The 27,146-nt window shown below is 35.4% G+C and overlaps 3 protein-coding genes and 1 pseudogene across 3 annotated transcripts; all 4 read left to right on the top strand.

Moving 5' to 3' along the window:
- Positions 1–391: 391 nt before the first annotated feature.
- On the top strand, positions 392–1,728 carry LOC121264708. The gene is made up of 2 exons (XM_041167996.1): positions 392–1,275; positions 1,695–1,728. The coding sequence occupies exons 1-2, from the start codon at positions 392–394 to the stop codon at positions 1,726–1,728; spliced, it is 918 nt and encodes a 305-aa protein (XP_041023930.1).
- Positions 1,145–9,646, top strand: LOC121265460. Its single transcript, XM_041169099.1, has 3 exons — positions 1,145–1,275; positions 1,847–2,039; positions 8,853–9,646. The coding sequence occupies exons 2-3, from the start codon at positions 1,976–1,978 to the stop codon at positions 9,392–9,394; spliced, it is 606 nt and encodes a 201-aa protein (XP_041025033.1). The 5' UTR covers positions 1,145–1,275; positions 1,847–1,975; the 3' UTR covers positions 9,395–9,646.
- A 2,165-nt stretch (positions 9,647–11,811) lies between these two features.
- LOC121265457 (dehydration-responsive element-binding protein 1B-like) lies at positions 11,812–12,655 on the top strand. Its single transcript, XM_041169097.1, has one exon. The coding sequence runs from the start codon at positions 11,849–11,851 to the stop codon at positions 12,503–12,505; it is 657 nt and encodes a 218-aa protein (XP_041025031.1). The 5' UTR covers positions 11,812–11,848; the 3' UTR covers positions 12,506–12,655.
- A 6,139-nt stretch (positions 12,656–18,794) lies between these two features.
- LOC121264707 lies at positions 18,795–20,157 on the top strand (annotated as a pseudogene).
- Positions 20,158–27,146: the final 6,989 nt, after the last annotated feature.

Here is a 27,146-nt window from a genome sequence, read left to right as displayed (position 1 = left end):
TGTAGATTTCTAGTGTAGTATATTTCTTCTGTATCTCTTTTACATGCACTTGGGTTCATCTACAATCTGCTGCCAAGTTTTAACCTTTTGTCCATGTTTGTATCCATTATTTTATAATAATTTGTTTATCACACTGCCTTGCCCCGAAGTTGTATACCAATCAGATTTGAATCGGGAAGTCTCCGTATTCTTTCCTCTCTCTCTCTCTCTCTGCGGTATATTTGTTACCAAGCTCCCCCCCAACCTCGGTCCTCCCCTTCGGAACTTCCACTTCAGTTGAAATCTCTTCAACTATTTCATGTTGCCGAAAGTTGCAAGCTTTCTTCTGTAATCAGGTTTCAAATACATTTTCTTTTTTTGCCAATATCCGCGTTCTTTCAGACTCTGAATGATGGCTCAAAAGCACTTACACGAGCTCCTGGAAGAAGACCAAGAGCCATTCCTTCTCAAGAACTACATTGCTGACAGACGCTGCCGGCTCAAAGGGCCTTCACCCAAGACCCAGTTACAAGCTGTCAAGAAACGAAAATCCATATCCAAAACGCCGAGCTTTCCTGGAAGCTTCTGCAAAAACGCTTGCTTTCTCTCCTTCCACGACTCCCCGGACCTCAGGAAATCTCCACTCTTCGAATTTTCATCTCCGGCCAAGAGCCCTTGTAGAAGCCCAAATGCCATTTTCCTCCACATTCCTGCCAAAACGGCAGCTATTCTTCTTGAAGCTTCTCTGAGAATTCAGAAACAGTCATCAGCTTCAAAATCCAAAACCCAAAACAAAAACCATGGATTTGGTTTATTTGGGTCAATAGTAAAGAGACTGACCCATTGGGGCAGAAATCGCGAGATTGAAGGCGATAGAATTAACGTCTCAGTGAAGGACATTCTGAAATGGGATTCATCAGTTTGCCGAACTTCCAACGAAAACCTGAAAAGAATGCACAAAAAAACAGTGGCCATGGAGGAAAAAAGTGCTTCCGATAAAAGTGCCAGTGAGACAACCTATTCTTGTTCTTGTAATGGTAGGCCTAGTAGTGCGATTTGGTCAGAAAGTAACGAGGAAAGGTCTTTGGACCTCGATTTCTCAAGTAGTAGCCAATCCGTGGACTCTGAAGTCATTGAATTGTTAACCAAACGGAGAGAAGATGCAGATTTCTCTTGCTGCGACAAACAATTTTGCGAAAGCCCTTTCCGTTTCGTGCTCCAAAGAAGTCCATCGCTCGGTCGTCGGACCCCGGAGTTCACGTCACCTGCGGTATCCCTAGTCGTCACAAAAGAGAGGTTTGTCTTTTCTTTTTTAACGCGAATTCTTTTGCCTCTTACTTTATTTCACGGTGGAAATTACCCAATTTACCCTACAAAAATATTGTGCGCGTTGGACTGTACCAATTGACTCGGTTTGTGAATTGTCGGCAACATTGTCCACATCCTTCGAAGTTGGCCGGAATGTTGCCATCAATGACAATAGTACAGCAAAAATGTTACTCGTAAATCATAACTGTCAATGACTAGGCCATTTTAAGGGCTATATATGTCATTTAAGCTTCTAACTCCAGTCGAAGTCTTCGACGTGCGAATCTCTCTATATTAGCTAATTATTTTTCCGAAAATGACAAATCCCTTTTTGTTTCTTTGTTACCAGTAATAAACTCCGACATTCCTTTTTCTTGAATATTGTTTTTTTGCTTTATTTGCTAAAGCTTGGGGATAGAAGTCAACAACCAAGAATTATGATCCGGGTCTTGATCTAAATTTACCAACGAAATTCAGATGACAACTTCAGCAAAAAAAATTGTGGCTCAATTGTGAAAATTGTTAATGTCTTAATTAACGTAGTTATGAATTCTAATAGGAAAAAGAGATTTCTGAATCGGGGACTCTCGAAAAATTCCAAGAAGTGGAAGAGAAGGAGCAGTGCAGTCCAGTGTCTGTATTGGACCCTCCATTCGAGGACGATGACGATAGACATGACAATGACGACATGGACGAGGACGAGCACGAGGAGGGCAGTTTTGATCACGAATGCAGCTATGCCATTGTACAAAGTATGTAACAAGTTATAAATTCGTCCTAAATTATTGAACTTTTGTTCCATTCTTTGTTGGTTGTGTGGTCATTATCAATGAACTTTTATTAAAATTGTACTAGTTGCTTTTGCTTGGTGACAACCTTATCGTCTGGTACAGTAATATTTGATGGTCATGGTTGAATTAGTATCTAGGTGGGATCCATTGAAAGATTGTAGGTTGAACGGGCACTTGTGTTTTTGTTGGAATATACAAACTCAAATTGAAGCTTTGGAGTTGAAGTCAAGGGAAGCTAAACAGAGAATTGGAGTTGAAGTCAAGGGAAGCTAAACAGAGAAGATATGACAGTGAAATTTAGTTCAAATGAAAATGAGATAAATAGTTAGAGTGCTAAGCAAATATCTTTTGTACAGTTAAGTTAGTTAGCATACGTGTCTATAAATAGAAATGATGTAAATGTAAATAGAGATTCAATTACGGGAACTAACAGATAGATGATTGAATTTGCTCTCAATCTTTTCTTTGAATTTCAAGTTCTTTGTTCTCTCAATCTTGAAGTTACAGAATTCAACATGGTATCATCGTCCATAAACATTCCGCTGCTTTCTTGATTTTCTTTACACAATTCTGGATTTCTTTCTTCTGCTTCTATGGCAGAATCCTCTCATAATTCTTCTGAAAATTCTTCGCTTCCTTTGGGGAATCCATCTGATGATTCCTCAAGTTACTACTACCTGCATCCATCTGATAATCCTGGAGCTCTTCTTGTATCTGAAATTTTTTCTGGTGACAACTATGTGGCTTGGAGTCGGTCCATCACAATTGCTCTCACAGTCAAGAACAAAGTTGCCTTCATCGATGGGAGTTTGCCTCAACCTAGTTCTACCAACTCTCGACTTAAGACTGCTTGGTTACGGGCCAACAATCTTGTGCTTTCTTGGCTAATGAACTCCATTGCAAAGGAGATTCGAGGTAGCCTTCTTTATTTCAACACTGCTGCTGATATCTGGAACGAATTAAAAATTCGATACCTGCGTAGTGATGGTCCAAGAGTATTTGCCTTGGAAAAATCCTTAAGCTCTATTTCTCAGGGCTCAAATTCAATCACTGAGTATTTTAGTGTTTTCAAAGCACTATGGGATGAATACATTAGTTACCGTCCCCTTCCAACTTGTAATTGTGGATTCTTGGAAAAGTGTACCTGTGCTGTGTTGAAGAACCTTGCTGATCAACAACAAGCTGACTATATCATGAAATTCTTGATTGGTCTGCATGATTCTTTTTCAGCAATTCGAAGCCAACTATTGCTTCTTTCTCCATTACCATCAATGGGCAAGGTTTTCTCTTTATTGATACAAGAAGAGAGCCAACGTTCCTTAACTAATGCAGCACCTATCCCCCTTGATTCTCATGCTATGGCTGCTGCACAACCATATACACAAACTTATTCGAATGCTATTAAGTTCAGCAAAGTCAAAGGAAAATCAGATGTCATCTGTTCCCATTGTGGATTCTCTGGACATCTTGTAGATAAGTGTTTCCAGCTTATAGGCTATCCACCAGGATGGAAAGGGCCTCGAGGAAAGAGAATTAATTCTACACGATTGCCCAATGCAAACATTGCATCTTCTATGGAGCAAAACTTAAACAACCCAGCTATGTTTTTTTCTCAAGAGCAAATACAGAATTTGATCACTCTTGCAAATAGCCTATCCACTTCTCCTATCAATCCTAATCCTGCAGTTAACACTGCCTCTACATCAGGTAATAATCACATCTCTCCTTGGATATTAGATACTGGAGCAACAGATCACATGATCTGTTCTCCTCATCTGTTCACATCGATAAAAATCCCAAACAAACCCTCTTCAGTCCATTTACCAAATGGTCACTCAGTTCCTATCAGTTTTACTGGTACTGTTAAAGTCTCCCCTGATTTAATTCTACACAATGCTCTTTATGTTCCCTCTTTTCATGTCAATCTCATTTCTGCTTCCAGATTGACTAAAGAAAATTCTGTTGCCTTGTTTTTCTTTCAATCTAAATGTGTATTGCAGGACCTCAGCAAATGGAGGATGATTGGGCTTGCTGAAGTCAGAAATGGTCTATACCACCTCATCAATTTTTCTGCTGATACACAGAAGGAAATTCCTGATTCAAACAGCTCTTTCTTGGCTAACTCATCTACCATTAGTCCTAACATGTGGCATTTTCGGTTGGGACATTTATCTTCTGCCAAACTAAAACTCATTAGTTCTATTGATTCTTCTGTAAAACTATCTCACAAACATATTTGTGAGATCTGTCCTCTAGCAAAACAAAAGAAACTGTCTTTTCCTGTATCACAAAGCAATTCCAATAAAGCTTTTCAATTAGTGCATTGTGACATTTGGGGTCCATTCTCCACTATCTCTCATTCTGGCTATAAATTCTTTCTTACCATTGTGGATGATCATACACGTTTTACTTGGGTTTTTCTTATGAAAGCTAAATCAGAAACTCGAGTTTTACTAGCCAACTTCATTGCATATGTTCAAACTCAGTTTGATACTCAAATACAAACATTTAGAACAGACAATGGCCAAGAATTCAATATGCCTTCTTTCTATCAAGAAAATGGTATAATACATCAGCTATCTTGTGTAGAAACCCCTGAGCAAAATGGTAGAGTTGAAAGAAAGCATCAGCATTTGTTAAATGTTGCTAGAGCTCTCCTTTTTCAATCTAAACTGCCTTTAACATACTGGACTGAATGTGTATTAACAGCAACACATCTCATAAATCGAACCCCCTCATCTGTGCTAGATAATAACACACCATATGCTCTCCTTTTTCACAAATCTCCTGCATATAACTATCTTAAAGCCTTTGGCTGTTTATGTTTTGCCAGCACAATCCATACCAGTCGAAGTAAATTTCATCCAAGAGCCTCAAAATGCTTGTTTCTTGGTTACCCACCAAATATCAAAGGATATAAAGTGCTTGACCTCCTTACTCTTAAAATCTTTGTTTCCAGAAATGTCATATTTCATGAGAATGTCTTTCCTTCTATTCCAAACTTTACTCATACACCTTTTGTCTTCCCTGATTTTCCTCAAATGCATGACTTCACAGTACCCATTAATCCACCAAATCCACATTCTGCAATTCCAGAAACTACTACTTCACAAAATCAATTTTCTGAAGTTCCAGAATCTATAACTTCACAAAATCCATCTTCTGAAATTCCAGCACCTGTTACTTCACAGATTAATCCTGTAATTGTAAGCCTTCGAAGATCTGAAAGAATAAGGAATCCTCCTTCATATTTGCAGCATTTTCATTGTGGTAATACGGCTCAATCTACTTCAACAACTCAAAAATCTTTCAGCTGCTGCATCCCTTCTTCTGGTAAGCCATACCCTCTTGCTCATTTCATTTCAACACATAAATTGTCACCTAGACATGCAGCTTTTACTTCTGCTTTGTCATCTACTTTTGAACCTAAGACTTTCAAACAAGCCAATTCTTATCCACATTGGCAAGCAGCCATGTTAAATGAGATCAAAGCTCTTGAATTAAATAAAACATGGGAACTTGCAATATTACCTCCAAATAAAATTGCAATTGGATGTAAGTGGGTATATCGTGTTAAATTCAAAGCTGATGGCACGATTGATAGATACAAGGCTAGATTAGTAGCAAAAGGCTACACCCAACAAGAAGGCCTTGATTACTTTGACACATTCTCACCTGTAGCTAAAATGACAACAGTGAGAACAATGTTATCCATTGCTGCAATTAAGAATTGGCATTTACATCAACTTGATGTAAACAATGCTTTTCTCCATGGAGATTTAAATGAAGAGGTGTATATGCAACTACCACCAGGGTATTCTTCACCAACTGATCCGAGAGTTTGCAAACTCAAAAAGAGCCTATATGGTCTAAAGCAGGCCTCAAGACAATGGTTTTCCAAACTGTCATCTTCTCTACTTCAATTTGGTTTTATTCAAGGGAAGTCTGATTCCTCTCTATTCATCAAGCATAATTCAAACAGTTTTATAGCTCTCTTGATTTATGTTGATGATGTGATTCTTGCTTCTAATAATCTTGATGATATAGTCACTGTCAAAAAGTTCTTACATAACTCTTTCACTATCAAAGACTTGGGAGAACTAAAGTATTTTTTGGGGATAGAAGTGGCTCGATCAACCAAAGGCATAACCTTATGCCAACGAAAATATGCCTTAGATATCTTGCAAGATAGTGGTTTTTTAGGTTGTAAACCTGTGGCATTTCCTATGGAGTCTACACTAAAGTTGAGTGTAAATGACTCATCTCCTCTTTTGACAGATCCTGCACAATACAGAAGATTAGTGGGTAGATTATTGTACCTCACTATAACTAGACCTGATCTATCCTATTCAGTACAAGCACTAAGTCAGTTCATGGCTAATCCTAGTCGCAATCATCTTCAAGCTGCTGAAAGGGTCCTCAGGTATATCAAAGCAACACCAGGCCAAGGGATTTTTCTGTCTGCACATTCCCCTCTTCATCTAAAAGCCTACTCAGATAGTGATTGGGGTGGCTGTCTTGACACCAGAAAGAGCATTACTGGCTTCACAGTGTTTCTTGGTGACTCTCTTATATCATGGAAATCAAAGAAACAGCCAACAGTTAGTCGATCCTCAGCTGAATCTGAATACAGAGCCCTAGCAACTACTACTTGTGAACTACAATGGTTGATCTACTTGCTAGCAGACTTCAAGGTTCCTCATCCACAAGCTATTTTGCTTTATACAGACAGCAAACCAGCTTCTGATATTGCATCAAACCCTGTCCAACATGAGAGAACAAAGCACATTCAACTAGACTGCCATTTGGTCCGAGAAAAATTGCAAGAAGGTTTGATCAAGATCATTCACATTCCATCCAAACATCAGCTGGCAGACATTCTAACTAAACCACTTGGTTCCCTTAGTTTCCACCATCTGATCCGCAAGATAGGAATGATCAATATCCATTCCCATCTTGAGGGGGGGTGTTGGAATATACAAACTCAAATTGAAGCTTTGGAGTTGAAGTCAAGGGAAGCTAAACAGAGAATTGGAGTTGAAGTCAAGGGAAGCTAAACAGAGAAGATATGACAGTGAAATTTAGTTCAAATGAAAATGAGATAAATAGTTAGAGTGCTAAGCAAATATCTTTTGTACAGTTAAGTTAGTTAGCATACGTGTCTATAAATAGAAATGATGTAAATGTAAATAGAGATTCAATTACGGGAACTAACAGATAGATGATTGAATTTGCTCTCAATCTTTTCTTTGAATTTCAAGTTCTTTGTTCTCTCAATCTTGAAGTTACAGAATTCAACAGTTTTGGTCATTGGGTATGTGACAACTCTCGTAGGCTCGTTAATGTGACTTAATTTGATCGACAAAATGGACACTGCCAAAGTTTTAACATCATATGTGACCCATCTTTGATGGTAGGAGGTTTGTATTAATTGTAGGAGTCTCTTCAATTAATTGGATGGGACCGTGCAATTGTTAACCAAATTCATTTGAACTTTAGTGCATACAATTTGGTACCTCTCGTTTGTTCATGGTTCAAGCATTTAACCGTTGCCTAAACTTTCTTGAAAGCATTTATTAAATGAGGTCATTGCCATACTGATGTGTTGCAGCAATGGGGCACAAAAAATACAGTAATACCCGAAAGGGGTCGCAGATGTTTCTCATATACCTTTAGGAACCGACTTTCCCTTATTCTTGATATCTCCCAAGTATTTATTTTCCTTCAACAGTCTTATAGACATACTTGTTTAAGCCTTTGTACATCGATCAGTCTGTGGTGTGAAAGCTTGTGGTCGTTAAGTTCGTTCTGATAGGAAAATTGAGGCTCAAAACCCAAGAATTAGTTGTTCTTTTTCATACTTTTAACTTCTTTTGTGACTCTATATTTACTGTTAGATTGTCATCATAGGTCCCTTCAATATTGTTTTCGCTGTCAATGTTACTTATCGGTGGCATGACTTTAGTTATGAGAGTGGCAACTGTCTTAATTCTCTTGTACTTTGTTGGAACTGAACCTCTCTTGTACTTGATTTGTCCTGATTGTCAGTTACAACTTAAAATGCACAATTATAGTACAGATAGAGTCAGTCAATTGTAGTGTGAAACTCAAGCACAGTAAGTTGAATTTAAAATTTGGACTATGCTGCAAACTGGTACTGAATTGAGATTCACTAAATTTACAATGTTCTTGTTGAATTTACTACATCCTTTTTAACAAATCATATAAACTTAGTCTATTGCTTATAAAGTGCAAATACTTTGGATTTCAAGAACAGAAGTGCAAATACTCCGTATTTTCCTCCTGTTTCTTCAGGAGAATGCTCGAGCAATTGTATTTCTCTCCTTTTTCAAACTGATATACTTATCACAAAAGAAAAGTCCTGGTTTCTGTATTTTTTTTTTTTTTTTTTTTGTTTCATGTTTATGAGTTGTCCATTGTTCAGTAGTCTTGTCCAAAGTGATTTATTGGGTATATATATATCTATGCCATGCGATCTATTCTCTTACTCTTTGAATCAATTCATGTATAATTTGCGAAAGATATCTAAATAAACCTTTTCTTCCCTGTTTGTGATGGAATGGAGAATGGTATAGGCTTGATACGGCTACGGTATAGTAGCTTGGCCGTTACCTGTATTGAACTAAATCAACTTGTAGATTTAAAGTAGCAGTTTAATGCAAATTCATCACAAAACTAGTGCCAAAGTTTATGAATCATAAAGCAAGTGATTTATTATGATTTGCCTTTTGTTTGCCTGTTGGATATTTGCAGGAGCAAAGCAGCAGCTATTGCACAAGCTTCGTAGATTTGAGAAATTGGCTGGATTAGATCCAATTGAGCTTGAGAAAAGAATGTTAGAACAAGAAGAGGATGATGACTATGAGCATAATGATGATGACCTAGTGGAAGAAGATGAAATTGAAGATGAGCTGGAAGCATCATGCAGAGAAGAGAATGTTGATAGGTTTTTTATGGAAGTCCTCTGCAAATCCCACTTGCAGAGTTTGCGGCGAATCCCAGAGGACATGAAGAGATTGGTTTCAGATCTCATCATTGAGGATAGAAGAGAACAGGATGCCTTTGATAATAGAGAAGAGGCGGTGAATAGGGTTTGTAAGAGGTTGGAATCATGGAAAGAGGTGGAATCCAACACCATTGACATGATGGTAGAGCAAGATCTAAGAAAAGAGCTTGAAGGGTGGAACAGAAATCAGAAGCAGGCAGGAGAGACAGCACTAGAGATTGAGCTGGCTATCTTTGGATTATTGGTTCAGGAATTGTCTGAGGAACTAGTTTCTCTCAATGGAAATTGATGGGAGCTGTGGTTACATTCAAATTGAATTTTGGTACAGCTTTCTTCTTTAATTTTTTATTTGGTTTTCCATTGGAGCATAGTCTGACTTGCACTAGGATGGAATAGGCTAAATAGGAAAAGACCGAAGAAGGCAAGAAAGATGCGACTTAGATGGTAACAGGCACTATGTATATGGAGCATGTAAGTAGTGGGGAATGGTGTATTTATCCTTGCTTAATGAAACATGACGTGTAAGTATAGAGTTTTTTTTTTCCCCTATCTTGGAGGTCTTTCTGTGCTCATGGGTGTCTATGAATCTCTGTTTGTAGGGAGCTTACTACTTTTTTCCAGCAACATGCTTAGCAATTGATTACTAAAATTGCTCATCATCCCCGGGGCATAAGCAGAACATCCATTATACTATGTTATGCATGATTTCTAATTCTATCAGTTTTGGACTTAAAAGACATGATTGTTCTAAATTGTATGCTTGATTGAACCAGAAAAAAAGTCTAACCATAGAAACATCCTCTGAGCGAGTGACATTCAAGTTAGGCCAAGGAGTATTTGAATTTAAAGTGGGGCAGAGCAGCAGGCTTGATCAGTTGATCTGCTCCAACAATGTTCAGGTAAATCCACAAGGAGGGGAAAAAAAACATGGAGGGAAATAGTGGAGGACCTTCTCCAGTAAGGTAAAAATTAAGCAAGGCTCTTCACTATTTGTTTTCTTTTAAGGAGGTTGATCATGTAGGCCGGATTTCTTCTTCATTGCTTTTCCAGCTGCCAACAGCCAATCGAAGTTCCTTAATTATATTGCTTAACAATGCATTGTCATTTTCTTCATGACCGACACCTAAAAAGGCATTATTATCAAGGTTTTGCTGCTTTGCCGACTAATCTATTTGGGGGGACGAGACGAGAAAAAACAAGTTTTTGCAGACTAATTAGTTGGTGATCGATGGGACTATCCATCTAACGTTAAAGCTTAAAATTGTTGACCCGATGCAGCTAATAAGGAGAAGATAGTCCATCTATACTGCCATATCGTGCATATACGGTACTGTCGAAACATGGCTTCTATGCCGGCCGGTTACGATTTTTCACCATGTCACTCTCTCCAAATTTCTGACTTTACTTAAGGATTGTTTTTAGAGCCCCGCATTTGATAATCACATTTGTCAAATGAGATGCAAAGTATAGTTTTTCTTTGACTAAAACCTAAAAACTACATGATCAACCTTCTTAAATAATAAAAGTAGTGACTTTTTTTAGATTAATTTGCATCTTTTTTAATTTTATTCAAAATTCAACATTCAGTCTCCCTTAGTCTCTCATTTTGAATGAAAAAAAAAAAAAAAATCATTGTTTTTTCAGTGAAAATAGTGTTTTCCTTTTCACACGACAGATTCATTGATGCTGGTGCTCACAAGTTCTCAACCAACCAAAAAAATGTCGGAAAAGACAAAGAAACATATATGCCTTTGATATTGGTTTGTTTCTTTAATTTATTCATTACTTTATTGTTCACGCAGTGTCAAGTCTTCAAAAGACAACATGTTGTTACAATATATATTGTTGGGTCGAGGAATATAAAATTAATTTTTTGAATTAAATTAACTAACATGAGGTCTTATCAAATAAAACTCGAGATTATCGTTTCTAAAAATTTTCTTCAATGTTTGGTGGGGCCAATGCAAGTAGTGTCCGTTTCAATCCGGACCTACTTGCAGGTTGCAAATCACAAGTTCAGCTCAGTTGGCAGAAGCACGTACAAAATGGGGCTTAATTAAATTAAAAAAAAAAAGAAAAAAGGGTTCTGTTTATGTCCATCACAGCCACAGTAAATGGAAATGACCCGTCGATCGGATTGGAAATAGAGAAATTTTCGTCGACAACCTGGCCAAAATCGTACGGTACCCACTACCTTATTCATTTTGCTTTTTATCACTCTCATTTATTTCGATCCAGCCACGTGCCAAGTCCAATATTAGACACGTTAGTTGTTAGGCTCGTGAACAGTCGGACAAATACTAAAGGTCGTCCGCCGCAAGCTGGAACTGCCTGAATTATTGGGACCCACGACCGCACAAGAACGTTCCGGCTTTTCTAAAAAAGTTGTCCCAGAATGTCAAACTCGCCCAAGAATATATCAAAAAACAATCCACTTGTTAGCAACGTTTCAGTGCCTCTTTTTTTTTTAAAGGAATTCCTGGTTTTGGCGTGGACAGACGATGTTTTTTAATTGGGAAACAAAAGTATTATGTACCTTTTTCCCCACGTGGGTTTTTGAATTTCCAGCTCTTCCACGTGTTGAAATATTAAATGTCTCAACAATCAAAACACGTTTTAAATTCCACATGATCCTCGCATCTTCCTCGTGCCATAAAATTTTCACAACGTCACTGCTACTCTTTTCTCCATTTAAGGTACAAACTCCTCTCCCTCTCGATCTGTATGCTATTCTGGCATTTTCATGGCTATTGGAGAGGAACCATCATCTTCAACCTCGGACAACCAACGGAGTACTACTTCACAGTCGCTAGTACTGGAACAGACTAGTTCATGGCAAACTGATCATCACGCGCAAAGTGGCAAGCAAAAGAGAAAGGCAGGAAGAAAAAAGTTCCGGGAGACGCGCCACCCGGTCTACAAAGGCGTTCGGCAAAGGAAAGGCAAATGGGTTTGCGAGCTGAGGCAACCGAACAACAAATCTCGTATCTGGCTGGGGACCTTTTCACTCCCGGAGATGGCTGCTAGGGCTTACGACGTTGCTGCCCTAGCTCTCAAGGGAGAGTCCGCTTCCTTGAACTTCCCTGAAGCGGCATGTGCCCTACCACGCGTTAAGTCATCATCCTCGATTAGGGATATACAGTGTGCTGCTATGGAGGCCGCAGGGACATCTTCCTACGAAGTAAAACCATCTTCTTCACTGTCCTTGTCCAACTCATGCTTGGGTATGGTTCCCAAAACTTGTAGGATATCGTTTTTCGATGAGGAGGAGTTGTTTAACATGCCGGGATTACTTGACAGCATGGCAGAGGGGTTGATCCTCACTCCACCAGCCATGCAAAAGGGCTTCAATTGGGACGGTTTGGAAAATACTGTGGACCTGACTCTATGGAGTGACTGACGTTATGTATGATATTTCACGTACATGCATGATTTTAAATTACGTACCCTTCCTAGAATATTTGGATACCATCCGATTTGCATGAGGAAGTGCATTGTTTTGTTGAAATAGAGAAATTATAGCACATCTCTCCCGTTGGCGCTAACGTTTAAAGAGCTATATATATATATACATAGAAAAGTTACTGTTTGTTTCTTATTTGTTTTGGGAAGAGAACGGTAACGTTTATAGAGCTCGTAGTTATCAATTGATTAGAGCAATTGCTTGAACATGCGTGTGCTGACTAATTTCTACTAATGACCCGACGTTTGTACGGGCTAGCTATATATGGTGAATGTTAAAATTAAAAAAATAAAAGTAATTGTAGATCGATCCTTTTCCTCAGGGGCACTCGGTCATGATCATCATGTCGTATATTATATCATTCCAACCTGGAAGTATCAGCTAGCATCTGGTTGCATCGATCGTTGGATATATATAGAATAATTACACAAAAATATTTGTACTATTCCACGTCATTATATATTAATGCCGCTTCTACATCTTTCCTTTGGGTAACTCTCCTTTTAACTGATCATAACACGGCTCGGCTATCTGGAAATCAAAAGAAAAGAAAAAAAAAAAAAAAAATTCATCCGCACTTCATGTTCTGTTCAGAAGCTCATGATCAGGTTCCGGCCGTACGTGTAAATTACAAGGCATTATTTTCAGGTCCATTAGTACCACACGACTTCAAGACAAATGTTTTATTTTCCATTTTGCTGAACATTTGTACGTATCTTCCAAGCATTCAGACGGGTTTTTTTTTTTTTTTTTTTTCTCTTTTTATTTTTAAATTTGGCTAAATAATAGTTCTATTGATTGGTCATTATGATTATTTGTAATTCTAAGTGTCTGGTTGTAATTACAATTTTTCTTCATTAAAAGCGATGATTATCAATAAAATTAAGTATCGCCTTCTCTTTAAAAATAAAAAAATCCTTCTGTCGTTGATTATAAAGACTGCTGCCATTGCCATTTCGCTATGTGGATGTATTTTCCCCGACTTGTCTGTTAAACCTTAGTGTTTACTTCCCCATGAGGACCACGACACATGATTTTATATTCTACTTATATATAGACCTCAAGGAAAAAGCTAAGGTCACCGAGATATTATCCCCGATTGTGATTTTTTTTTTTTTTTTTGTCAAAAAAGTATTTTTTAATATATTTGTGATCTTTTTTAAAATGATTTAAATGATTTAAAAAATACTCGAAAAAATACACAAAATTACAAAATGTAAAATACACTTATCGGAGGCATTGTCGGGACACATCTCGATGCCCTAGACATCAATATTATTGCCATTACATAAGTGGGAGGAGTTCTAATATATATTTAGGGTGTGTGTGGATGTTGAAATGAGTTGAGTTAAGTTGAGTTGTGATGATAAAATATTGTTAGAATATTATTTTTTAATATTATTATTATTTTGAAATTTGAAAAAATTGAATTGTTTATTATATTTTGTATTAGGATTTGAAAAAGTTGTAATGATGAGTTGAGATGAATTAAGGTGAGTTTGGTAACCAAACGCACCCTTAATGTTAGAAAAAAGATAGGTTCCTGTTTATTTTGTCCGATTTCTTTTTTTATTGTGTTTTAGTTTTATTTGACTTAGTGAATTAAGAAAATATTGTTTAATAATATTGTGAATTTTTTTATTTTTTTAAAAATATTTAAAAGTATTAAAAAAATAATATAAAAAAACTAAAGAATAAAAATAAAAACTAAAAACCAATCGGTCAAAATAAACGGGAGCCCAAAACGGCCGGCTCCCTAGCATTTCCCCTAATGTTACTGTAATTAGGCCCTTATTTTAGGAATCCATGGCATCAACGTGTTTCACTTCTTTAGTTTTTGTTCCTTTTTCTTTGTTTTGGGTCAAATGTAGCTAGCTTTGGTTAAACTTCACAATGGAAAAACTTAGAATGAGATTGTTAGGTAAAACGTAACAGTACTGTACGCCAAAAAAGAGGAAAGGTCGAGATGCGATCAAAGAGGTGTGCGTGCATGTGAGAAGTACTCCACACGAAAGAAGGGAAGGAAGGGTCGAAATTAGATAAAACACACCGGTTGGCAGACCAAATGACGACCCTTGGAGTTATCGTGATCGACAATCATAGTTCTATCCGATAGAGCTTATCTCGTGAGAGATTCACGCAGACGAAACAAGTCCTGCAGAGGCACCTCCTTCGGAAGGACCGCGTACACCATCGTCCTGAGAACTGTTGTGCTCAGCGTAACAACTCCTCTATATCATGCCCTCCAAATCTTATAAATACACTTTTAGGAACACGTTACAAGAGACACAGTGTTACGGAAACTTTACTTAACTTTGGCAACCTTGCAACTTTACTGCTATTTTGCTGCATTTGAATAAATATTTGTAAATGCTGACTTGCCTTGTTGGGAATAAATCATTTAGCTACAATTATGTTTGAGTTTTGCTTAATTTCCGTGTAATACTTTCCTTGTAATCGTTTCCTTGTAAACCCATATGGTTATAAGTTTGGAAGGAAGTTATGAACAGAGGTATCTGAAAAATATTCAAACAAATTGTTTGTAGAGGTGGGATCCTCATTAAATAATCCACGTCCTATATCAAAATTCTTCCACAATAGGTAGAGCACGCCGGACTGATCCGGCGACTTTTCCTCTTGATCCGCCAGTCACACATTCCATTTCTAGAGCTCGTAACACACAGATTCATTAGAGATTCTTGCTTTTCTCATTGGGTTAACTGTTAGAAATATCCCTATCACTAATAATTAATACATAATCGGTCTTCTTAAAAGAATCGGTAAGTAATGGGCCTATCACTAAGTACATAATCGGGAAGGACTTCTCTGAGCCCATTAGACGAGATTGTTCTGTAAAATGATGATAGGTCAGCTAGCTAAGTCCAGAGTATTCAATGATTTCCCCCAATAATATTGTTCTTAGTAGTGTGTGTGTGTAAATATATATATATATATGTGTGTGTGTGTGTGTGTGTGTGTGTATGTGTTACTACGATTTGAAACAGTAAAACACAAGATCGAACATGCAGTACTGCATCTAGATCAACTTTGTTTTGAGGTTGTTAATTAGAGGTCACACAATAAATATTTATGGTCAATCAGCAGGGAGTATGATATACTTTACCATATAAGTTTCTTAAGCCTTCTAGTAAGAGATAAACGTAAAATGCTGCATGCAGGTCTTGACAATTATTCAGGCACAAAACAAATCAAGCTGTATAGAGCTAGAATATTGCAATCAAATGGGGAGATAAATATTAAAAACGTAGGGCCGTGCTTCCATATGCATCTTATAACCATTCGAGTGTGACGTTTTTTTCTATATATAATTTGAATCAATCTATACCATGTATTGAATTGGATGAGAATGAAGGATGTCTCATTCAGGAAAGAGTTTTGCTATGTACAAACAAGTTTGCATATCAATCTGCGTACTAATATTGTTGTCTTCACATTCTAAATTCAAATTAGCACTGTTTTTAATAAAATCTACTTTCTGACCAATTATATTAAATGAGTGTGCGTATTAGTGTGCATAATCGTTTACAATTAGATTTTTCCTTCAGAAAAAGATTATTCTATTTATCTTTAACTCGCGCCGGAAGTTCAGCTTCATAAGCTCTCCATCCCTTTCCCCTAATACAAAAATAGAAAAATTTAAGAGAATAAGCTCTTCGTCTATCTCTAAGGCCTCGTTCACTTGTACAAAATTTTTCATCCCATCTCATCTAATCATTACAATTTTATCAAATTCCCATACAAAATAAAATAAACAATATTTCAACTTTTTCAAATCCTAAAATAAAAAAAATATTAAAAAAAATATTCTAACAATATTTTATTCAATTTTTAACTTTTATCTTAACTTATCTCATCTACGAAAACAAACGATATATATATATATATGTATAGAATATCCGTTTGTCCAAATTCAAATGTTTAGATAAAAAAAAAAAGGAAAAAATAAATTGTCATTGCTAACTTGGCAGGTTTGGGGGTGGGATGAGACACAAAATTCTTATCTCATTTCATCTCATCATTACATATTTTTCAAATCTCCATACAAAATATAATAAACAATTCAATTTTTTTAAATCCCAAAACAATAATAATATTAAAACATAATATTTTAAACTTTTAAATAAAATACAAAATTCTTATCTCACTTCCAAAAAATGCATAATGATGAGAAGAGAATTTTGTATGGGGATTTGAAAAAGTGTAATGATAAGATGAGATGAAATGAAAATTTTTAAAAATATTTTAGATTTTATAAAAATAAACTCCTAATAATTTCATATATTATGTCATTTTAAAATTATTTTAGAGAAATTATATTTATAGTTTTAAGATGTGTAAATCTTGTATACTTATTTTATAAAAATAAATAAATTTATGATTCATGTGAAAAAATTATTTTTTTAATAATAAATTTCATTTTTTTTCAAAAAAAATACGTTGAACTTGTATATTCTAATAATTTATTTAACATTACTCAATATGAGAAATATTATAATTATAAATATATTTTATAAAATTAAAATAAAAAAATTGATGTCATTTCATATAATGTTGCAAATCTGGATCGGATTTTTTTTCCAATCCAATCCAGAGCCCATAAATTCGGGTGTATCCAAATAGGTAAAATAATATTCTACCCGCCCTGACTTGGTGACAGATACTGATTATTGACCAAGGTATTGGATAAGGAGTAATGTTAAGGAAAAATTATTATAGCAGTACATGCTTATACTCATTATATAACTATTTTTAATTCTCCATTTTTTTTATTTTAGATTTAAAAAATATGTGATCTAAATAATATCATATTATATATATAAAATAACTACTTTTAATAGTAACTTCTATCTATATTTATTTATTCATCGGATAAGTATTCATTTAAGTAGGCAGATGCAAACGTAGCATGCAACCTGCCCCAGTTGATGCCTTTATCTGTGGGTGGTGGGACCGGTTTAAGGTGCTGAATGGCTGATATTACAAGGGGCGTAAATTAATTCACATGACTTGGCCTGTGGTTGTGGGTCGGTGGGCCGGGGTTTATTAAACAGGAACAGGGATATGATGTTCGTCAACATTGATCCTGAATTCCTGCCCACCAAATAACAAACATCCTAATCATAACTTACTTAAGAACGATGAAAACAAGAGGCAATGATCTGAGAAACTTTTGGTGTTTTAAGGTGGCAATTCTCATTATAGTAAAAATATGAATGATTGGTTTGGTTAATAATATAATATAAATAATTAAATCTATATATTTTTTATCTATTTAAATTTTAAATAAGTAATAATTTTATATAATATTAGAAAAGAGATTTTGATTTCAAACACAATCTCGTTTAGTTACGCAGTTCATATGAGATGAGATATTTTATTAAAAGTTGAATCAAATATTGTTATAATATAATTTTTTAATATAATTTTGTTTTAAGATTTGAAAAAATTAAATTGTTTATTATATTTTATGTTAAATTTTAGAAAGTTATAATGATGGGATGAGAAGTGATAGTTTAATTTTGTGTAACCAAACCAGCCCGATATTAATGATTTCCAACCTTAACTTTACACCATATCCCATCAATTTAGACTTTTGAAACAAATAATAATTTTACCTGTTTGAGATATGGGTTTGTTTAACACGAATCACATGTAGTAATACATTAATTTTCCTTGTGATAAATGTTAAAACAATAGAACATGGCAGCCAAAGAGCCTTTTAGAAGACATTAAACACATACTGGAATGATCAGTTCAGAAACCTGCTGAGTGGAAGACCCCATTTTGTTCACATCATATGGTCCACCTTAGGCACACCACCACATTAGATATAATATCCCTACATTTTGAATGGATCAAAAACAACTTTATTTCTGTTGCTTCACATTTTCAAAATATTAGGAGAGATACCAGATCTACGATCTCAGCCCAATCAACATCCATTTGTCATAACCAATAAATTAAAAAGAAAAACGCAACTTTATTTTTTTATATTTTTCTTCTGACAAATGAAAATGCAACCAAAAAAGAATACTGGATTAATTGCACCGACTGCAGTCGATGCCAATCGAAATTAAACCCGGTTCATTACTGCGGAGAAGAAACCGTTGACCCTCACGAAGTTTCCTCCTAAATCCCATGGTATACAGGGCCACACGCCACATGCAGCTTCAAGTTCATGACCCATTATCAAAGAAAAACAAAATCTACGATGGCAAGCAATTCTGTGGAAGTAGAAGACAGTAATCATGCCGTCGATATTTGGGTGCCCGACAAGGAACGTCAAGAAGACACGATGCAAGACAGGCTCTCCAAGATCATCCCACGGTTACTCAGCACAGCCGCCGGGAAAAACACATGCTGCATCTTCAGAGTCCCCCAAAGCTACGTCGACATTAACGGCATGTCTTACCAGCCTCGCATTGTCTCCACGGGCCCTACCACCGAGGAGAGCCTCACCTCCAGATGATCGAGGAGCAAAGTGGCAGTACCTCCGGTCCTTGCTCTCCAGGACTCGGACCATTGGTAGAAACTTAGAGGACTATTTGGGAAGCATAACCCCACTTGAAAAGGATGCCAGAGACTGTTATTCTCAAATTATTCATCTCTGCTCCAAAGAATTCCTCGAAATGATGGTTCTCGATGGTTGTTTTATAATCGAGTTGTTCCGAAAGGTCAACAATCCCAGACTTTTTGGAGGGGAGGACCCTCTTGCCACCATGGTGTGGATATTACCATTTTTCTACAGGGATTTTTTACGACTTGAGAATCAAATCCCGCTCTTTGTTTTAGAAAAGCTATTTGAGATTTCCAAAATGTCTGAATCTGGTCCATCATTGTCCTTGCTCGCTATGCGATTCTGCAACAACGCAATGCAAAGATCCGAAGAAGTCATAGAAAGGTGCCACAATCTCAAAGGCTTGCATTTGTTGGACTTGGTTCGTTCAAGTTTTATACCACCCGATCGTGAACTTCCACCACAAGAGGGTAATTCTACGTCCACCCATATTATTCAACCCGTCTCGAAACTCCGCCGTTCTGGGATTAAGCTTAGTCCGGGTAAGTCGGAGAGCTTCTTGGTTGTGGGATTCAAGCACGGTGTGATAGAGATGCCCAGTATAACCATCGACGACTTCATGAGTTCTTTCTTGCTAAACTGCGTGGCGTTCGAGCAATGCCATAAAAACCGCTTCAAGCACGTTACCACTTACGCTACTTTCTTAAACTGCCTCGTGAACACTGCCAAGGATGTGGAGTACCTTTGTGAACGCAACATCATTGAGAATTATTACGGGACTGAAGGTGAAGTTGCGCGCTTCATCAACAACATGGGCAAGGAAGTTGTGATTGATATTGATCGGTGTTACTTGTCCAAACTGTTTAATGATGTGCACGAGTATGATCAGAATAGCTTCCACGTGCAGTGGGCGAGCTTCAAGTATACATAGTTTGACACCCCATGGTCGTTTATTTCAGCGTTGGCTGCATTTGTACTCTCGGTGCTTTCGTTTTTGCAGACCTTCTACACCATCTCTACTTATGTGCGTGATTCCACAAACTCTTTGTAATAACTCAGCGCCCCACCCCCCTTCTTCTCCTTTTTTTTTTTTTTTTTCTTGCTTTTCCTTCCCCCGGTACCTCTATCTCTCTCTCACAGTCCTCCGTGTCTCTCTCTACCCCTCTCAAACTCATTCTCTCACACCTCTCTCTCTCTCTTTTTTTACTCTCTCTTTCCCTCTCTCTCTAAACCGTACATATATTCTCTCCATATAACTTTTACCTCTGTCACTGTACATTGCTGTTCATCACCTTCAAGGTCAATATTTGATAAACTACTAAGCTCTCATCCCTCATAATTAATAGTATTTTTTTTTATGAATTTTGAATATAAAATTTGTTAAGATTTGGTATTATGAATGGTTGAGAATAGAATTATTTAATTGATTACGCAGTTATGGTGTATTGAAGATAAATTTAATATTCAAATGCTGGTAGTGAGTATTAGCTAGAATCAATCTATTTTTATGACAATGTTATATGATTGAATGTAGACATTATTTATGTTGAATTAATAAAGGGATAGAGGTCGATATACGTGCTGTCCAACATCGTATTTGCAACCTAGAGATTTGAAATTTATTAATTTTGAAGAATAATCTTTTAGAACAAGTCTAAATTTAAGTTATTAAGGATTGTGTGAAATTTTAGAGTTAAATAAGATTATTTTTAATATAAAAGTTGTTGGATTATAATAGCCTTAAAATAGGACGTTCTAAGTGGCATGATATATTTATGGTATATTAATTCCTTTGCGACATGACATCTTTGTGGTATATTAGTGATTTTCCTATTATCATGTAGCCTTGTAAATGAAGATGTTGATTGAGATAAAATTTTATTGCTCATGTTTTTTTATTGAGAATTCATTCACTTTCTTATAGTTTAGAAAATTGTCAACTCCCACATCCCCATTAAATTGTTACTTATTGAGCATGTGGTAGCTCACCACTTCATTTTACATATTTTTTAGAGTTGTAAAAAGTTTTAATTTGAAGTGATAACTTTTGAGCCAAAGATTCTAGAGTAGACTTGGTTTAATCACTTGAGGCTCGAAGTTTTAGAGCTTGATGATTTTGTTTCTTGAAGTTGGTTTTGGTTGTACAAATAGTTTTCTTATGGTTATATTTTAGTTATTTTACAATTTTTGTTAGAATATTTGTATTTGTAATTATTTAGAATTTAATAGCTCTGGCCAAACTTGTGAATGGGTTTTTGAGGAACATTGTATTATAGTTGTGAATATTTTAAAGGTTGTGTATATGATATATGTGGTAAATGGAGAATTTTTTTTGAAAATATAGATAAAATTCTGTCCCTTTATAGTTTTAGATTTGAGGCGTTACACCCTTCCCCCTCTCCACGCATATGAACACTGCTTGGTCACATATCTAAGAGGATCATGGATCACTTTTTTTACATGTTGTCACTTTTTGAGTTATTGTAAATGAACGATATTCCCAAAGGAAGTTCGGAGATGCAAATGGGATGATTTATAGTTTGCGCCTCAAATTGCATGTAGTACTGTTCATATCTTTTCTGAAAACAATAATCACTGGAAATCGAAAATAAATAGAGATCCGATTTGATATTTTAACCAAACATCCAACCACCTTTGGACCGGTTCCGATTGGGTCGGGCTTCTAGGACGCAACCAAACCCATTAGTAATTATCTAATTTTCTTTTTTTTTTTTCCGTCTCAATTTTCGAGAAGTTAACAAATATTATTGTTTTGCTCAGCAGTTTATATTATTATTATTATTATTATTTTTAAAATTTTGTTTTGTTTTCTTGAATCTTGATAAAGCAAATTAACTTAATTTTCCTACCAGACAAATTAACCTTGATGTTGGACAAACTGTGACGTATCAAATCTGCACAAGTATGGGCCGTTTTATTTTTAAATTAAGCACAAAGTACTTACAAAGGTGACTTTCGGGTGGCTTCCTTGGAATATTATTCAATGCTTGGTCAATATTTCCAGCAAAGAAATAAAAATGCCCGCCTGCGAGGATCAAAGTCTTAGCTTTGGATTGGAGACTGAGGTGGGAAGAAAATTTTATAAATAGTAATAAAATAATTTGTGAATAGTTGTGAGATAGTTTGAATTGAATATTTTTAAAATTTTGAAAAATGAGAGAAAAAAAGTTAAAAAAAAATATTATAAAGTTAAAATAATTAGAATATGGTTTTATAATATTATTTTTGTTTAAAAAGTTGAATTATTTTTTATTTGAAAGTTTGAAAAAATTGTAATGATTAGTTTAAAAATTTTAAATTTAAATTATGTTTAAGATGAAGATAAAATAAAATAAAATAAAATGAGATGAGAATTTTAAGATAAATCTATTTTCAAATAAGCCCATATCTCTTTCTTAAAACAAAAAGAGACATTGACAATGACATGCCAGTAGTTTCAGCTGTGAAAGTGACACAAACGTGTTTTTTTTCATATTAAACAAGTAATGACATGGCCAAACGTGGTTTTTTTTTTCATATTAAACAAGTAATGACATGACAATTTATCGTGATATAATGTACTTTTTTATTCTTGAAATCATGATACAACGAACTTTAATCAAATTTGTTATTATCATAAGGAACATTAATTAATATAGGTAAAAAAATATTAAGTTTGGAAGTTATGAAGAAAGCGAATTCAAAGAGTTGTACCGAAAATATTAATTTGTCAATTAACAGCGTGAAAATATGATTTGCCAAGTGATATTAATGCACGGTACGCGCACCTATTGATCAAGCCCATGATGGTCTTCCCCTTTTCAAGTTTGAATTCTGACATTCTTCTCACGAAAAACAAAACTTTATTATACATCAAGGAAGTGAAATCGTGACAATTAGGCTGATACATGGACATGAATCTGTTTAAGTTTTGTCATGTGACAATTTAAATTGTTCCACATACGTCGTAACAAAGTGTCAAATTAGACTATCTACAACCGGTTTTCCGTGTTGAAAACTGGACTAAAACTTTCCAATTTTGAACTTTGATTTGTCATCACACTGTTGACAATTCCCATCCGTTTGTTATATAAACCAAGGCAACTGCCCTGTGTGGGACTCCAAATTTCGTCCGCCCTTGATGATCTATCTGTTTCCTTCGACGCACAAAGTATGTATATTCAGCTTCACATATCATCTCCTCCTTCTCCTGGCTGAGCAAAAGATCGATCGACCGAGCACATCTCTGCAATTTAGAGTCGATTAATTTTCTCAAACCCAAGCAATTATATTTATATAAAGCCACAAAATGAGTTTTAAGATCACCAGCACACATCAAAATGGTTTTGGATCGGTTATCAAACTCATCTCAATTCATCATTATAATTTTTTTAAATTTCAACATAAAATATAATAAACAATTCAACTTTTTCAAATCTTAAAATAATAATAATATTAAAAAATAATATTCTAACAATATTTTATCATCTCAATTCAATTCAATTCAACATTAAAACGCAGCCTAAATTTCCTTAACCTACAAGACCACTACCAGTAGTAGGCAGCTACGATGTTATGAGCTCCGCGCCAAACAATTAAATTGAACGGCAAGGCTCATGATCCAAGATCAATTTTTTTTTTTTTTAAGTGACAAAGAATTCCGGAGAACGTGCAAACAAATCTCTTCTTTTACCTGGTAACAGAACAATTAAGACTCATTAGGACAATTAGGAGTAGAGAAGAGCGTGGAAAATACAAGCAATGAGTTATGAAGAACCAGACTCATTAGTATAGTCTCTTTCCATAATGACCAAACACATAATAAACTGAGTTATTATAACAAATTAACATGTATAACAAAACGTACATAGCCATTGCATGTATAATACTAATACATGCAATACTAATACTTCTATTACATAATAATACCTCCATTGAAGATGAACATATTTTCAGCATGAATGGAAAGGGAGACTCACAACAGTCTCAGTTGAAGATGAAGCTACATAATCATCTAAAAAAATATTAAAAATTGAGTTAGATATATAATAAACTGAGTTAGATAGATATTAAAAAAAATATTTTAAGTTTCAAACTTACCTTCAAGGTCCATCGACTGTATCTATTCTTCCAACTTTCGAATGTCGATTGATTTGATCATTAACCAATTTTGGGTGCAAATGGGGGTTTTGACAGTTTTTGGAGACAATATTGAACTCCTAAAAGGATCAAATATACATCCTCCAGTACTAATATAGACTTCGAGGCAACAATGAAAATAGAGGTGGCTAACACATCATGTGCTATCTCAGCAAGGACATGATAATTGGCGGCATTAACTCTCCACCAATCTAAGATATCAAAACTAAGCGAGTTTTTTACACACGCCTCATACAAATACCTCTCTACCTCTGATCTAAACTTCACAACATCCTGCTCCTCAAGGTATTTGGTGAACATGATCCGAAATTTAGTTGGAGGCGATGCTGGCTCATTGCCAATATTTGTATTAGTACTGCTTGGCCTCCCTTGAGCCACATCAGAACTCCCCCTCACTAGCCATACGAAATGTGTTATATTTTGTGCTTACTAGTGCTCGATCAAGCGGCCTAAAAGGAATTAATTAACCTTATCCTCTATCTTATCCGCCAACTCATACCATTTACACTTTTGCAACCAAAACTTCATCGCCATCATTTTATATCGTGGATCAAGTACAAAATCAACATATATCATCAAGTTGAACCTATTTGTGTTACTTCAATACTTCATACTTACTTCTCATATTTATGCTCATATATAGTACTAGTGAGGAAGCATCGTCAACTGTGATGGTCAAAATTTTATCAACACTCCATTCATGGAAGCCCAAGTCTAACACTCTCACAATAGCTTCGTCCTTATGATTAGGATTTTGGCAAAACTTAAGTATTTTTTTTATGCAATTTCCAATTGCAATTAATAAAATGTGTGGTAATGCGCATATAGTTCATATTTTGCACCGACATTCAGGTATTGGTGATAAGACAAATTCTTTGACCATCCAACAATTTTTTTAGCTGTATCTTCTATTCGTTATATAGTTTAATACAATCCCATTTTAAAGTGATTCGGGATGACAAAATAAATCGAGACTCTAACTCAGCCACGAACTCAATAAATACTTCATGCTCCACTAGCCTAAAAGACAATTCACACCTAATAAAAAATTTAGCGGTTGACACCCTAAATTTTTATGCATTAGACTTCACTAGACCTTGTGGGCTACACACTCTTCCCTCCGCATTCCTCTTAATACTAGAGGATTGACTTTTTCCAACTCCTTTAACTCTAAGAGGGGAAGTTTCATGACATGCATTCTGGAGGTGGTATATCATAGATGAAATGTTATTCTTTTAGTATCAACTGTATAGCTTAACCTAATAATTGCACTGAGCTTTTGAGTTATCGTGGTCAATAGGTTGCACTTTAGTAAAGTGTTCCTAAACCACCGATTGGTTTCTAGGTGTTTTTTGGGATTTCTTGGGTAAAGGTCGCCGGATGGAATGGGTGGATGTTGTGTATATGTGGATGAAGGGGTTGGAAGACTCTCATGCTCCTCCATATCCACTGGAATATATGAGGAGTCACCATCAAACCCCTGGGTTGTATCGATATTACAACTCACAAACTCTTCTTCCATTTGTTATTGAGTAATTATAAAGACCACCAAACACAATATAATAAATAATCAAACACAAATAATCAAATATAACAAAATAAATAATCAAATATTGATCTAATTGTGGACTCTACTGTAAAAACCACCCTAAATTTTAATCGAAATACATTCAGCAAGAGCTATCTATATCATCCATGCACGGAAATTCAAATTCATTTGTTCATGTATAAGGAACAACAAAAGTAGAAAAAGAATAAGCAAAAAAATAAAAACAGACCAAACACATTACTAATGGGAAAGAAGTTAATCAGCAATATTTTGATTCAAACAATAACAGTTCATGTGCAATTATGATTCTGCGTTGTCATTGTGATCAATAAACACAAGAATAGAGAATAACTAAAGAACATGCCGATCACGCTTGAGCTGAGTACTAATTAAGTTCTACTTAAGTTGGTATGGCTATATCATTAGAATCTGAATGATATAAGTTAGGATTACGAAATTAATACATTGCAGGAATTCTTGATAATCACTACTATTAATTGCTTTTACATTAATGTTCTTTTGATCTGTACTCATTAATTAAATAGGGAAAAGCAAATAAGATACAATTAGTGCAATAATCTTTTGAATTCATGACATAAAGAACATATACATACATGATATGCGCAGAAAGGTGATGAAACTTATAAGGAATAGATCGTAACTGATATAAGAGTACATACAAGAGAAGGAATATATCACAAGGTTTGGCCAATCCACAGCAAGCATAACAGGTTTCTGTTGTGACAAAGGTTTGAGAATGACCCCATTTTTTGTTTTGTTGTTTCTGTCTTCCATTGTTATAAACAGTACTGCCGAAGGATTAAAAAGTGTTCAAGATCTTGAAATAGAGAGACAACTCAAGATTATGAACAAAATGTTCCCATCAAGAGGACTCGGAAGTCAAACGCTGCCTCTCCTCCTGCTCATGTTAGCATTTTTTTTCTTCCTGTTCTAATAATTTGTGCTTGTTTATAAATAGTTTTCATGGTATGTAATAATTGGCAATTTGGGAATTTTTTTTCTTTTTATGATTTAATTGATAATAATACTTTCAATATTTTTCTCCCATATGTAGTATGCAACAAGAAAATTACCAAGCAAAAACTATAAGGGAGCTGCCGCAATAATTAATATACCCAAGTTTATAGATAATCAATTCAGCGAAGCATTTATACAAATCCGAAGTGGTGTTGATGTGATTGAAGTTGGATGCAGGATGGTAATTAGTTTCAAATCCTAGCTCATGTCAATGCATATCTTAGGAGCCATCTCTTGGTTCTTAAATGGGTGTTTGATTCATTGCAATTATTTCCATATATTTTTTCTCTTTT

This window comes from Juglans microcarpa x Juglans regia, chromosome 5D (genome assembly GCF_004785595.1).
Source record: "Juglans microcarpa x Juglans regia isolate MS1-56 chromosome 5D, Jm3101_v1.0, whole genome shotgun sequence".
Lineage (NCBI taxonomy): Eukaryota > Viridiplantae > Streptophyta > Magnoliopsida > Fagales > Juglandaceae > Juglans > Juglans microcarpa x Juglans regia.
This window is presented reverse-complemented; position numbering and strand designations above follow the sequence as displayed.

What these genes read in the sequence shown, in the direction of transcription:
- LOC121265460 (XM_041169099.1), top strand. Translation starts at nt 1,976, where the DNA reads ATGGACGAGGACGAGCACGAGGAGGGCAGTTTTGATCACGAATGCAGC. An exon ending in CAGCTATGCCATTGTACAAA is followed by an intron (nt 2,040 to 8,852) that starts GTATGTAACAAG and finishes GGATATTTGCAG; the next exon opens with GAGCAAAGCAGCAGCTATTG.
- LOC121265457 (XM_041169097.1), top strand. Translation starts at nt 11,849, where the DNA reads ATGGCTATTGGAGAGGAACCATCATCTTCAACCTCGGACAACCAACGG.
- LOC121264708 (XM_041167996.1), top strand. Translation starts at nt 392, where the DNA reads ATGGCTCAAAAGCACTTACACGAGCTCCTGGAAGAAGACCAAGAGCCA. An exon ending in CTAGTCGTCACAAAAGAGAG is followed by an intron (nt 1,276 to 1,694) that starts GTTTGTCTTTTC and finishes TATTTGCTAAAG; the next exon opens with CTTGGGGATAGAAGTCAACA.